The sequence below is a fragment of the Thrips palmi genome, unplaced genomic scaffold (genome assembly GCF_012932325.1).
Source record: "Thrips palmi isolate BJ-2018 unplaced genomic scaffold, TpBJ-2018v1 HiC_scaffold_10, whole genome shotgun sequence".
In the NCBI taxonomy this organism is placed as follows: Eukaryota; Metazoa; Arthropoda; class Insecta; order Thysanoptera; family Thripidae; genus Thrips; species Thrips palmi.
Window position 1 is genome coordinate 2,556,832 of NW_023144621.1, and position 15,062 is coordinate 2,571,893.

The 15,062-nt window shown below is 45.2% G+C and overlaps 1 protein-coding gene across 6 annotated transcripts in view; it reads right to left on the reverse strand.

The window, feature by feature from the left end:
- Positions 1-3,746: 3,746 nt before the first annotated feature.
- The window catches only part of LOC117654278, a 13,437-nt gene continuing 2,121 nt past the window's right edge, over positions 3,747-15,062 (reverse strand). For 3 of the 6 annotated variants that reach the window (XM_034400772.1, XM_034400777.1, XM_034400775.1), the window contains exons 2-3: positions 6,243-6,368; positions 3,747-5,368 (exon numbers count right to left, since the gene is read on the reverse strand). In XM_034400772.1, coding sequence (XP_034256663.1) covers positions 4,037-5,368; positions 6,243-6,257 — 1,347 coding nt within the window. In that variant the 5' untranslated portion in view covers positions 6,258-6,368 and the 3' untranslated portion in view covers positions 3,747-4,036. Of the gene's footprint in view, positions 5,369-6,242; positions 6,369-10,986; positions 11,026-11,165; positions 11,347-11,663; positions 11,857-15,062 lie in introns of those variants that run through there. The other 3 variants (XM_034400776.1, XM_034400774.1, XM_034400778.1) reach the window with 3 other exon arrangements.

Here is a 15,062-nt window from a genome sequence, read left to right on the forward strand (position 1 = left end):
CGATTCTCACGTTTCGGGGTAGTTTCGTTTCTTCTGACTCCTGTGCCCAAACGAGCGCAGATATCGACATGGGGTTTGTTTCTGATGTTAGGGAGGGCCATTGCCCACTAAACGCACACATTTCGAAAAGTTCACGTTCGTTGGTTTGGTCTACGTAGCGTTTGGAATACCCCAAATGTAACTTCCGTGATTGTCCAAAGAGAACATATTCGAACTTTCCGCCCCCAGTGTGGCGGTGTGGTTCGAAAATGCTGCCAACTGTCGATGGGGATTCGAAGCTTGGCATGTCACGAGCTAATTTCGACCGAAGACCAATACGCCAGACTTCTTTCAAAGGTACTTATGCTGCAACGAAAAATGTCCTCCGTATATTCAATTTCACTACACAAATTTCGAAAAGGCAGCTCTGGACTTCTCCCCAAGCCAAACTTTAAACTTTCCATGACACAAGCCATCAAAGTGGAGTCCCTGGGATATAATTGCATGGGTCGCGGAAATCTAAGATGCTGTACACGGTCTCAAAGCGGGCTGGAGCATTATAAAATGGCGTGTATCAACAATTACCTGTAACTTCCGTGGCACCCTTTACCCAATGTTGCAGCAGCACTAGGTGAAAAAATTTTCCGCCTAAATGTAGGTCTTAGAGTATCATTTGACCCTGGAACGACTTTTAAGCCACAGCAAGCCCGAGTCAGCCGTTAAAGCCGATTTTCACACTTTGTAACTTCCGTGATAACGTAATTTCCGTGATCAAAACACCCACTAAAACGTATGGGAATACCTTATGGCTCATGTTTTTAGGAAGGTAGTACAAGGTCTTTACTACAAATACCATTTCCATAACTCTAGTATCATCCAGGACCCCAATAATCAGAAAAACTTAATTGGATATTTCTCACTTTCGGCAAATCAGAGACGCCAAAACTACCCCGAAACGTGAGAATCACTCTAAGACACTTTCAGTTTGGACTTTCTGTACGGAAGTATTTACGTATTTGCGGAGCTGTAATTTATAATATGTATCAGCAAATTTTTACATGAATAGGTCTGCTGTAAAATTTAATAAATACTCGAACACAATAGGAGAATTGTTCCTGATTTATGTAAAATTGTAAAAAGCATACATTCCTAATTTAGTATGTGCAAAAGTCTTACAGTGCAATTGAATCCATGCTACAGCGAATTCAGTGCAAGTGTGCAACGATTTTTCTCTAAGTTTTAAAATCAAAGAAGGCCTCCGTTTGCATCATGCTTAAGCCTTTTTCTTCCTGAAATTTACTAGACAAAATCTCGAAATTTTGATAATGTACCCACCTAAGTACGATCTAATATAGATGCGTCCTTGTCAATTACACTACTGTGTATCCTGTTGTGTTACCACTAAAATGATAACGCTTGAAAAACTATGGGTTACGGCCATTTTCGGTTACGAAAGTAAGCAAATTCACACGTGGACGTCACACTTCGGCCAGAACCGGATTTAACGAGTCTTTCACTTCCAAGGGGGCAACCACTCGTAATTTTTTGTACACAGGATTCTTTAAGAGTAAGGATTTCGTCGCGATTTCGCAAGATTTCGCGTCAAAATTATGCCAGATTTTGTGAGATTTTTGTGGGATTTCGCGAGATTTCACCAGATTTTTATGGGATTTCGTGAGATTTCACCAGATTTCGACGGGACTTCGCGAGATTTCTACCGATTTCGCGCAAGATTTCGCCAAATCAAGTGTACACAGGACTTCGCGAGTGGTTGTCCCCTCGTTCACTTCACTTAAGAGTTACTCATCCTAAGAATACTACGAGTAAATGTCCTTTTGCTTGAGGGCCAGGGCGGGAAAGACTGTTAAGCTTTGGTGTAGGATCCAGTATTTCCTAGAATCAGAATGTGACAGTTCAGTTTAAAATAGGAGTGTGCTATTTTTCCCCGCTCCTGCTGTATTTGGTTCTTCCCCGCCCTGACCCTACTTCATTTGCAGGAGCCATCAGCACCATTCAGATGCCTTCACATTATGCTTGGTGAGTGCCGTGATCCTGCAACCCGAATGAGCTTGCAACGCTTCGTTTCCATCCCTAAATGCGACCCGTTTTGGAATGGAGCAGGACATCAGAACTTTTTGCACACTTGTGATGGAAGAAAGGTAAAGTTCGGGAATGAATTTCTCATCGAAATGTGAAAGCAAAGCCGGTTTCTACTATTTTCTGCACTAATTTTTTCCAGCAAACGTTGCATGTGGCTCAACATCAAATGTTGAAACAGATATCAAGCTTTTATTGTGTCCCGATCTTCTTGAAATCGTGTCCGAGACTCCGCTGTGAAATCATGGCTCAACGTGCACCTTGTCAAAGGTTTTACAAGAGTCAGAATGAAAACCTACACTTTGTGACCCATTCTATGCACTGGCAGACGCCACCTAATACATTCCCTTTAACGGAAGCGGTCAGAATCAAGCCGTTATCCTGAGCGCTGCACCTCGCAGTCCACATCAGTAAGCTCTTGCACAATACAAGCACCCTCTCAAAACGAAACAATCCTAACATCTAATGTCATTTATATGTTTATGATTGTGATAGTCAAAGTTTTAAAAATAACGACAACAACAAAAGGGGCATGACGTTTGTGTCTCCTGCGTGATCATTCCGGCAGCGACGGCTGTACATTAAGTCCACTTCCAAACGTTCTAATAAAAAGATCAATGTATGTGCAAAGTCAGAAATATATTAAATGCTTGTGCCGTGAAATAGGCGTTTTAACCCTCATTTTTACTGATGAAACCCGTATAGATTCTGACTCGTCTAGAGACATTCTCTGTCAACCACTCACACGAGAGCGCACTGTCAATCCAGCAACGTTGTGACGTCACGTTGAAACGAATGTGACAAAATGTCACGTTCCTTTGTAGATTGCGTCACATGCTCAATTTTGTGCAAAGCTTATGCACAAAAAAAGACATGATAATTTAAAGTCTGCGAGAGAGACAGTTATAGTCAGGTAAAAAAGCCTCTATACGTTCCAATGTTGTATCACCCCGCAGATCACGGCTGTACTTTCACCCTGAGACTTTAGAATCTCATTACCGAGTCAATATTGACGACCCATACATAAGGTAGTAAATATGTTTTCCAATCATTATCAATAAAATGAAACTATATATAAAAAATCACTGGTTTATGGGCTGAGCGACAGCGACGCCAGTAAAGTTGGGTTGGGTTGAAAACTTTTGTCAGTGTGTGTGCGCGCGCGCAAACTCTTGTGTACATTTTATGCATAATTATGCATTTCTAAGAGTAGTCATGCATGCACAGATATGTAAAAGGAGGGTATCATATTATGCAAAATTTCGTACATTTTATGCATTATTAAATGTACAGTTATGCTTAATATTACACTTTCCTTACGTTCTTTTCTGAGCATGCATAGTTAAGCATGAAAAGGTCGAAATTAGTGCGTGAGCACTACTCCTAAACGGCTCTGCCGTTCCAGCTAAGATTTTGATCACCACATGCCAAAATTCAGCTGTCTACCAACGAAAAGAAACACTTAAAAACGACAGAAAAAGGACAACTCTTGTTCAGCTTTCATCCTTAGTTTTTCATTGTCTTATGCGTTTTCGATAGTGCTCAAAATTGAATCCATTTTGACCCCGGACCCAGATTTGATCAGGCCGCTGAGCCCGCACTTGACTACAAGCAAGAATCTGCATATTAAATTTAACACAGTTGTACACAATTTTTATTAAATTCGGTTCCATAATAATTTCCAGGAGTTGATCTTAAGGATAAGATCTTTAACGTAACTCTTTAAATCTAGAAAGAACACAGTATGTGAAAACAAAAATAGTATTTATAAATCGAGCATACGTGGAAGGCACATAGTGCGCTGAACATCAGAATAATGATTATAGAATGTTTTTAAATCATACCTAAGTTTCATTACTTATTTCGCGCGAAGTTGCGCACTGTCCATTGTATAAAACAAAGTCTACGGAAGACGAATGGTACTACTCACCAGCCGAATGAGTTCAACCGCAAGGCCCGATTAGTCAGTGGGCTGAGAGGGCGACACAGCTACTTGAAAGCAGTTGCAGCCAGCCTTTCTTTTGTGAGACGAAACCGGTTGCTTTGAACAATCCGCCTCGCTGCTGCGACGACCCCGACACCGACAGCACCAAACGCAGAGGCAGGCGTAGACTCCTCTGCCTCTTCTGTTATGAAAAAATAGGTGCAGATCAGGATTCCTGATGAGGAGATCCTGGATGGCGGGTTCGTGGAGCCATGCGCGGATGCTTGGGTTCATGGGAGGATACACAACCAGCGTGGCGAGGCGAGGCAGGGACACAGGGCTGATTGTGCGCAAGAAGTCATCCGAGGGCTCAGCATCCACACTAAGGGTCCTCAAGGAAGGGAACTGGTGCAGCACATCAATGAGCCCCTCAAAGTAAAAGCCAGGGAAACACTTTAAATCAAGTGTCTCAACAAGGACAGAAGAAAAGGAAAGGCTCAATGCTAATAAATTGGCAGGGGAATACAATGGCAATGTCACATTTTTAAGATGCGACGCCCGACGTAGGAACTTGAGTGTGCCGGGACAGAAGACGTCCTTTTCTTTAGGCACTTCCTCGAGGTCGTACAGTAACTCGAATGAATCGAGGTTTTCCAGATTCGACAACTGGGCCAAATCTTTATGCGACAAACAAGCCAAAGATCGGAGCCTGGGCAACACCATCAGCAACGACACGGGAACGTCCCTATGGTAAACCCGAACTTCTTGAAGTGTATCTGCATGCTTTTTAAGTAACAGTTCAGCGAAGGGATCCATTCTATCTCCTATGAATTCGAGTCTTTTCAGGGTTGGCATAACCTCAACATCAAGATTACGCAAGGTAACCTGAAGAGGCTCTTCAAACGGATAGTGAAAGTCAAAATACAAAAGGCCGGGCAAGGAACAGATGGCCTCTGCGAGCTTTGTGAGAGTTTTGACGGGGGGCTCCCCGCCCCATTCGATATAGAGCTCTCTCACGCCTCCGACAGAGGAAAGATGCAACAAAACATCAATGGCCAGGACAACATCGTTCTCAGTAGCTAAATGGAAAGAAAGGCCGTCGACGACACAAGTGCTACCCGGCACAAGTGAGGCCAGGTCCAAAGCCGCGAGGGGCGACGATAGGTGCATTCCCTTGAGGCATGGGGCGAGGGCCAGCACGGCGCGCAGCAGGCCTGCATCATCATCCCACACATGAACCTTCCTCCACAGGTCTCTGTGCTCGCAGATGTCGCGGAGGCGGCGACAAACGGTGCGGCAGGCGAAGAGCTCCCTCGGAGCCAGGAAGGCCAGCACGACCAGCAGCGCGTCGTCTGGCAGCGACAGGAACTGTGGACCAACCCATTCCATAATCGTAGAGGCCCGGGCCGCTTGGCCTTTTAATTTCATTTTTCTGCTATCCATCCCGAATTGAATGCTGCACACCCCACCTCAAAATTCCAATTACTTCGGCTTGTGCACAGATTTGCGGAATCGGTTCGTCAGCGATCTTATTTGCACACAAAATCTATGTGTGTACTCAGTACACACTTCTTTGTGCGTGCTTACAAGCATGAACTTCGAGGTGTGTACTTGCCTAAGCACGCACCTAGAAGTGTGTACTTGAATGAGTACACACTTTAAAGTGTGTACTTGAATGAGTACACACTTTACAGTGTGTACTCATTCAAGTACACACCTCGAAGTGCATGCTTGTAAGCATGAACCTACAAGCGAGCTACAAGTGTGTATACTGAGTACACACATAGATTTTGTGTGTGGCAACTGAAGACTTTAATTACACTCTCAGACCTATATAGGCTTTTTTCTCTCTTGTTTATAGCGTTTTTTGAGCAAACGTAAAATGTAATATTTTCTCCTTAACTATGCACAATTTTGATCGTTATAAAGATAAAATTGTCAATAGATCATGTAGAAATTGAAAAGTACATTGCAAATGACAAAAAGTCCGGTTAAATGGACTAAATACATCACGGTAAAAACGGATCCTGGTTTTCCCAGGAACCCCTTGGAAATCGCTCGTCTTCGCCATAGGGCTCCTGGGAAAACCAGGTACCGTTTTTACCGTGATAATACAATGAACAAAATAGTGCATAGCTAAAGAGAAAATAGTACATATTACGTTTGCACAAAAACCTTTATGGCAACAGATAAAAAGTCCATACGAGTCTGAGAGTGTAAGTTCGAAGATGAAGTAACTTACCTCAGAATGGACCATGTTGACTGAGAGTACGGGTGCGATTTGCAACAGCTGAAGCTTCGAATGTAGGTTGACGCCGTCTTCCCCTGTTTGAGCAAAACTTCAAAGCTGCGATGACTGAAGGCTTACCTGCAAAGTGGAACCAGAACACATTACAATCCTGTTAACGATCAACTGATGTTAACTGATACAGGAAGCGGAAGAAGGGAATAACTTGACTTATCCCTAAATTGAGTTTTTATTTTATTATTGTGCCTTGGAACGGTTTCCATCATTACACCAAATTATTTGACTGAATTCCATGCAGTTAAGGAGAAAATCCACATGGAAAAAGGGTATAACTCAACTTAACCCCTTTTACGGTCTAAATTTCATTGGAAAATGGAGATAACTCAACGGAAGTCCACATGAGACCGTTTGACAAATTGGCAAAAGGATATAACTCAACTTGTACTTTTATGAATCTAGTGTAAAAAGAATCAATTCAACTTAACCCCCCCTTAATTTTAAATTTCAATTTGGAAAAAAGAGCTAAGTCCAAAAAATACACCAGAGTAGCATACACTTTATGCAGACTATTGTTCCACTTGACTTGTCTCCAAATTCCTCTTTGTTTGGGAAATATAAGGTGAGCTGACTCTGTTTTCCATTTCAACGGAAAGTGATAAGTTGCAGAAATCCTCTACGGAGTGACCTTACACTTTTGATTTTTTTTTTTAAAATTTTACTAATGCTTTTTGAAATTATTAACATGTGCAACATTCATTTGTTTTGTTTTAGTTTACCCTGCTAACAGTTTTTGATTTCTCCTGGAAAATGGCCAAAATTGAGTTATCCCCTTCTTCCGCTTCCTGGATCAACTGACACTAAATCAGAATGTAGTATTTTCAGGCGAAGCTCCGCACGGAACTAGTGTATTTCAAAATGTATGCTCAATTCCGCACTGCAAGGAAAAGTTTGAATAGAACAAAAAACTGTGCAATAAAAGTACAATAAGGGATTGTATGAAGTACAACGAGAATTGTACAAACCGCGACGAGGCCTGGACTGCACAGGACTCGTCATGCCAGTTCCATTGTACTTTGTACAACAATTGTTGTACTTTGAAAGTAAATTAAATTCCTGATAAAAAAAAATTGCCACTAATTCGTGTACTTATGTCGTCGTTTTTTCTAGCGGCACTGTCATTCATTTTGCGATACTTTTACAACAAACTTTTGCGAGAAAACCGAGTTTGCGATTCCCACGTTTTATCGCATCCTGGAGTGCGATAATTTTGTTTAACTTTTTTTTTTGCAATAACCACCCCATAATTTTAGCGATGATAGAGCGTTTTGTAGTAACTTTTATCACATTTTTTCTGCCATAACGTTAGCATTTTCTTTGTAGTCATTATCGCAAAAATGTGATACTTTATTGCAAAATTTAGATATAAATTTTTTATTGCAGATATTCCCTGGCGTCTTTCTTGGCGGCTTTACTGTGTTCCAGAACGCATCGTTGTGCGTTGCGGAACGCGTATGGAACCCATCTGAACTCGTTGTAATGTGTTCGCAACGCATTATATCGACAGTTTTGTGTTCTCGGAACACACAGCAGTGCGTTCGGAAGCGTTCCTAATGCCGTTCGGTGTGCTCGCGCGAGTTCCGGAACGCAAGGGACCACACTGGGCACCACACGCCAACGCGGTCCGGAACGCAGATGGAGCGCACTGGAACGCACTGCACTGCGCTCACAGTGCGTTCCGGAACGCACTTGTGGCGGACGCGCCCAAAAGCAATTAAGCGGCTTTGTGTTCGGCGAAGGCGGGTGACGGGAAGGGATCAGGTAGGCTGCTTTTCTGGAAGGAAGGCATTGGGTTATACAGAGTCAGACACACACACAAACACTCACACTAGCACACAGACACACACACACACTCGTAGCTGGAAAGAGAACACTGGTTAGTAATGGAACCCCGGACCACTGCTTTGCTGGACTGCCGTGCTGCCCATTACACCATGGAAGAGCGCTGTGGCTGGATCCTCGGGCTGCCGATGACACCGAGCGTGCCCGCTGCCCGGCGCGGCGGCAGCTGTCGCTGAGGGGGAGGGGGAAGCGGGCGACGTTGGCTCCGGAGGCGGGGCGAGCGACCCGCGCCGCCCGATCCCGCCGCCCGCGTCTCTCTCGCACCTCCACCGCACTCTCCAAGTGCGAGAGACACAGCGATGAGTGTCGGCAGCGAAATCGCTGTGCAGGAACCATAGCGTATCAAGCGTTGGTATATTTGTGCGATCCAAATAGAATGTGACACGACATGCACACATATACAATCAAGGAACGCCCGGGCATTTTAAATAATACATCAGTACGTGACGGAATGTGGTCCGGGCCGGGTGGCCTGCAAACCCGTTGCGTGATTAGTGCGTGATTAGATAACTTTCCTCGCCATCGCCTCGCGCCGTGCCATGGGCTCATCGGGACTTCCGACGTTGGTCACCAATGTTGGTAACAAGTAGTTCTAAACGACGGCAAAGTTAGTTGTGCACAACTCTTGCCGACGTGCAGGAAGACAAGAAATTTAACAGTGAACGTAGAGTGAGCGTCACTGGTGCAGGGCGCGAACTCCAACTGCGTTCCGCACCGCAAAAGGAACGCACTGAGGACGCGTTGTCGCCGTGCGTTCCTTAGTGTTGCCCCAAACTCACAAAGAACACACACACCGCAGCCTCCCCGCACCGTGCGTTCTGGAACACGTTGGAACGCGTTGAGAACGCTTACGCGTGCGTTCCTTGGTGTTGCCCCGAACTCACAAGGAACACACCGCAGCCTCGCCGCACCGTGCGTTCTGGAACACGTTGGAACGCGTTGAGAACGCTTACGCGTGCGTTCCTTGGTGTTGCCCCGAACTCACAAGGAACACACCGCAGCCTCGCCGCACCGTGCGTTCTGGAACACGTTGGAACGCGTTGAGAACGCTTACGCGTGCGTTCCTTGGTGTTGCCCCGAACTCACAAGGAACACACCGCAGCCTCGCCGCACCGTGCGTTCTGGAACACGTTGGAACGCGTTGAGAACGCTTACGCGTGCGTTCCTTGGTGTTGCCCCGAACTCACAAGGAACACACCGCAGCCTCGCCGCACCGTGCGTTCTGGAACACGTTGGAACGCGTTGAGAACGCTTACGCGTGCGTTCCTTGGTGTTGCCCCGAACTCACAAGGAACACACCGCAGCCTCGCCGCACCGTGCGTTCTGGAACACGTTGGAACGCGTTGAGAACGCTTACGCGTGCGTTCCTTGGTGTTGCCCCGAACTCACAAGGAACACACCGCAGCCTCGCCGCACCGTGCGTTCTGGAACACGTTGGAACGCGTTGAGAACGCTTACGCGTGCGTTCCTTGGTGTTGCCCCGAACTCACAAGGAACACACCGCAGCCTCGCCGCACCGTGCGTTCTGGAACACGTTGGAACGCGTTGAGAACGCTTACGCGTGCGTTCCTTGGTGTTGCCCCGAACTCACAAAGAACACACCGCACCATGCGCTCAGGAGCACTTTGGAACGCGTTGAGATCGCACCATACTGAGTACCGAATGCGTTCCTTCTGTGATCCTTTCAGAATGTGTTCCGTTGCGCATGAGAACGCACTAGGAACACGTCAGAACTCTCACGAACTCAAAGGAACGCACATGGAACGCGTTGCAATGCGATCAGCGCCGCCAGAAAAACGCCAGGGTTTAGTTGTCGTCATAGCAAAAAAATGTGATAAGTTTTTTATTGCAAAATATATACAGTGGTTATCGCAGTTTGAATAACACTGAGTGCGGGTAAAGCTATGGTCAAAAATAAAGTTTATAGTAATGAATCAGATCGCCCTAGAGGTATAGCATGTATGGCTGAACACTTCAAGACCAGAAGGTGGGCAGGGTCGATTTCCAGGGATCTTATTTAAAAGATTTTATCTGGGCGTTCCGCAAAAGAATCTTATCTAAAACGCAGGCGAATTTCACTCAATTTGATCATATGATACAGCTATATATCAATATAATTTGTGATTTTATTCACTTCACCTTCTAGATTAAAGATCAAAGCAACCAGTAGTGCTTGTAGAAATATGTTCCGCTTACTCTCGTATCCGTCCCAAATGATCAAACTTGGCGAAATTCACTTGGGTTTAGGATAAGATTCTTTTGCGGGGGACGCCACGATAACATCTTTTGGATAGGACCCCTCGATTTGAGCCCCGTCCCGATTTAGTCCCGATGACCTGAGCCCCGGCAAGAGCTCTGACCGATCCCGACTCGAGCCCCCACCACCGCCAGAGCTGGCCGATCGGCGTAACTGGCATAACAACGAGAAGCCACACTCTAAATGTCTTACGAAGAAATTTCCCATAATACGAAGGAAATGGCGCAAGCATAATACGAAGGTGGTTTTTCTTCGTATTACGAAGGTTTTTCTTTGTATCTTACAATGAAAAAGCTAAAAAGAGTCGTATTACGAAGGAATATTGCTTCGTATTATGCTTGCGCCGAATTCACTGTAACATACGAATAACATAGGTCATATTTCACTGTAAGACATTTAGAGTGCAGTTACGCCGAGACGCGGTCTGGCGTACACCTGCCTTGTTGTTCAATCTCAATGTCTTACGAAGCATAGTACGAAGGCGGTTTTTCTTCGCATCTTACAATGAAAATGGTTAAAAGATTCGTATTAAGAAGAAATATTGCTATGTATTATGCTTGCGCAGAATTCACTGTAACATACGAATAACATAGGCAAAGTTTCATGACGAGTGCAGGGCAGTCCAGGCCTCGTTGTGGTTTGCACAATTCTCGTCGTACCTGATACAATCCTGCTGTACTTTTATTCTGCAGTTTTTTATTTTGTACTTCCGTTGTACTATTTACACTATTTCTTACAGTGCCTACCGAAGCTCAGCTTACCCCTTTGAAGCCCCGGGCCGAAATAAGTTTCCATGACTTGCCTTAATAATACTATCACACGTCTCCACTAATAGAGCACTCCGAAGAAGCTCTGGCCATCATAAACCCATCGACGAAGTAATAATACACTTTTCCAAATTTTCTGTTATTAATCCCACTTCAAGAATAGGTTATTTCGGAGCAGCCCTGGCCCGGAAGAAGAAGAACAAAAACGGAAGTTCGAAATGGCAGTTTTGATGAGAAATATACGCTGCGGATCCTCATCTGCAGCTTATATTTCTCATAAAAACTGCCATTTCGAACTTCCGTTTTTGTTCTTCTTCTTCCGGGCCAGGGCTGCTCCGAAATACCCTATCAGTGGTTATCTGCATCAATCATTCCGTTCTAGTTTTCCCTAGTTGGTTCACACTGTGACTTCTGTGGAGAAAGGAACAACTACTATTTCAAAAGCGTCAGATAAAAGATTGAAGAAGTAAACCAGCAGCAATCATTACGAACAGATGAAATAGGGTGCAGGCGAAAGAGCTGCTCCGGTAGGGAAGAAGAAATCATCAGGATCAAACGTCAGACTTTTGTAAAAACATATCTACGGGAGCGACAGTACGGCGCTGAAGACGCCGAACTCGGAAATTTTGCGCACTTCGATTTGATTTTGTCTGTTTTCAAGGTAAAGCGATAGGATATTCCAACGTATCTCGAAACGAGAGAACAGAAGTAGGCCCGTAAAGCAGCTTCTGCGCAGAAGCTGTTTTTAGGGACTTACTTTTGACCTTCTGCACTGAGATAACCCTTTTTCAAACTAAAACTATCAAACATAAACTATTTTAAGCCTCACAAAGAAAAGTAGCTTGTTATAACAAAGTATTTTGTGCATACATAGGCTCACAATGAAAAAACTTCGTAATTTATGAACTATTTCTTCGTACTACGAAGTAAATTAGTTAGTACTATGATGCTCAAAATACTACGTATACGTAAGGTTTAAAACTTGTAACGTGTACCGTTTCGAGATTCATTGGGATACCCTAGGATTGGACACGACTTTAAAACTGAACAGTTATACAGAAAACTGGTTCCTTTCTTTCGTTCTGTTCTTCGCTCTGCTTTTTAATATCGACTATTTTTCATGCATTCTCAGGAAACATGACTAAAACTCAAGATGGTCGAATAGGGTACTTTCGTAGAACCCTGAACCGGAAGCACGCAGACCAGCAGACGCCAAATTGGCCGGAAACCAACCTCTCTTCGGATCCAAAACTATAGCCGAGCTGTACAAATATTGCTCGCGAAACACATATGCACTGCAAACAAGTATCAAACGACTGTTTATGTTCAAGTGTGGCCGGTACCTTTGACGAACGTCTCTTTCCCATGTCAAGTTTGGATCTACTTCCGCTAACATGGCGTCTGTGTGCTTCCGGCTCAGGGATCTACGAAAGTACCCTATTTTGTTGCACGAATTCTTTTAAATTGCTTTACGCTGACCGTCGTCTGCATATGCATCAGTACTAGTATCTGGACCGAGAGCCATAGAGTCGGAACTGCCCGACGACACTCGCAGAGAAATTCGAGTCGCCGCGGTGAGACGATCGTCGATTCGTTTCTGCTCGCTCTCTTCGGAATCTGCCTGCAGCAGGCGTATACCTGCAGAATTATTCGAAGAGTCGTTTTCGTCGTTATCTTTCTTGCACCCATGCGCGACGCCCTAGCCTCAGGGACCACACAGGACCGCTTGAAAAAGCTAAAATTGACAAGTTAGTTAAAATTGATCACACTCTGTTTTGGCGACCCCTCATGATCCGTGTTTGACGTGGTATCTTCTGTCAAATTCGCATCTGAGACATTCCACACTCTCAGACTCGTATTGACTTTTTTCTCTCCATTATTGATATTTTGTCCTTTGCTTACGTAGTTTTTTAAGCAGCAATAATATGTAGTATTTCCTTTGTAACCATGTACAATATTGTTCACTATAAGGACTAAATTGTCATCAATTATTGACTATTTTTAAGTAATTGCGTATTGACTCTTTGTCGATAGCAAATTGACTTTATGTCAATAAAACGAAAAAAATCCGACATAAATATCGGGAAAATAGTACTTTTTATTGCTGTGTAAAATACTCTTTTACAAAGGACAAAAAGTCAATAACAGTCTGAGAGTGCATGCCGGTTCGGCCAGGGCCTGAAGGTGACCATTGGGTAGTTCTTTCTCAAATCGCACGACCCCCGAAATCGATGTCTTGGATTCGGACCAAACTTGGTGGACTCATTGTTTGGGGTCCCAAAAACCAAGTTTCTGACCCCGAAAAATTTTTTTTTGCTCTAAAAATTTTTTTTTTCCCCTAAAAGTGTTAAAAAATGGCCCAAAAAAATCGAATTTTCGTCCAATTGACCCTACATTGTGCAAAGTTGTTTTTTCAACGTCTTTTGATCTTATTTTATCCTATTTTATCCTATCCCACTCTGAAATGATTTTTGACACCACTAAAAACCATGAAAAACGACAAAATTTTAACGTTTTCTTGAATACCCAAAAAATGCATCCGAATTTTTTCATGAAAATTTGTATTTAAGTTCATCTTTTGGTCCTCTAACATGTGTCAAAAAATGGGAGATTTAAAATTTGAATTGCCTTTAAAATAATTTTTTTCCACTTTTTTCAGTAAAAATTTTCACTGAAATGACTCAATTTATCAAGTTTTCGGCAAGACTATTCAAGTCTCATGGCTTCTGGGTCCTCCTAGATGGGCAGGGATGTTGGAAATGTATTACTGGGTAGATAGTAGCTTCAAGATGTTTATTTTTAATTATTTTAGATGGTTGACAGGCAATACCGGTAAAGGTGGCCCCACAATGGCCGAATTCAGACGGCCGACATGCACCCGACAACCACACGACATCCGTTAAACGGACTAGGGTCCGTGTTTTTGCACTTATATATTCCCACAGAGATTCTAAATGCTCTCTCCCACACTCAGAAGCCAATACATTCGCGATATTTTATAATCCAAAGGCATTCCGTAGGGAAAGGGGGGCGGTACCCAAACCCGACGACGCCCCCTCTTCCCTACGGAATGCCTTTGGATTATAAAATATCGCGAATGTATTGGCTTCTGAGTGTGGGGGAGAGCATTTAGAATCTCTGTGGGAATATATAAGTGCAAAAACACGGACCCTAGGCCGTTTAACGGATGTCGTGTGGTTGTCGGGTGCATGTCGGCCGTCTGAATTCGGCCATTGTGGGGCCACCTTAAGTTGCCCTAGACTCCGACGAAGTCCCAGCCCATAGCCCCGATCCGACCCCGACCCGGTCCCGACCTGGCCCCGACCCGGCCGAGACCCGGCCCAGACCCGGCCGAGACCCGGCCCAGACCCGGCCGAGACCCGGCAAAGACCCGGCTCAGACCCGGCCGAGTGGCCCGGGGCCCGGGTGACACCCGGTCGCCCTATAGGAATCCGGCAAAGCCTTGGGTAAGCCCCGGCAGAGTCCGACCGACCGGCCAAGTCCGGCCACGGTGTAAGAGTGCACCACCCCAAGAGTGATCTACCTACAGTGTGCCCGGCGGAACCCACCCCAGTCCGGACTCACGGTGTAGGGAGACCACTCTTCGGGTGGTGCACTCTTACACCGCGGCCGGACTCGGTCGGACTCTGCCGGGGGTTAGCCAAGGCTTTGCCGGATTCCTATAGGGCGACCGGGTGTCAGCCGGCCCGGCCCCTCGGCCGGGTCTTTGCCGGGTCTTTGCCGGGTCTCGGCCGGGTCTGGGCCGGGTCTCGGCCGGGTCTGGGCCGGGTCTCGGCCGGGTCGGGGCCCAGGTCGGGACCGGGTCGGGGTCGGATCGGGGCTATGGGCTGGGACTTCGTCGGAGTCTAGGGCAACTTACCGGTATTGCCT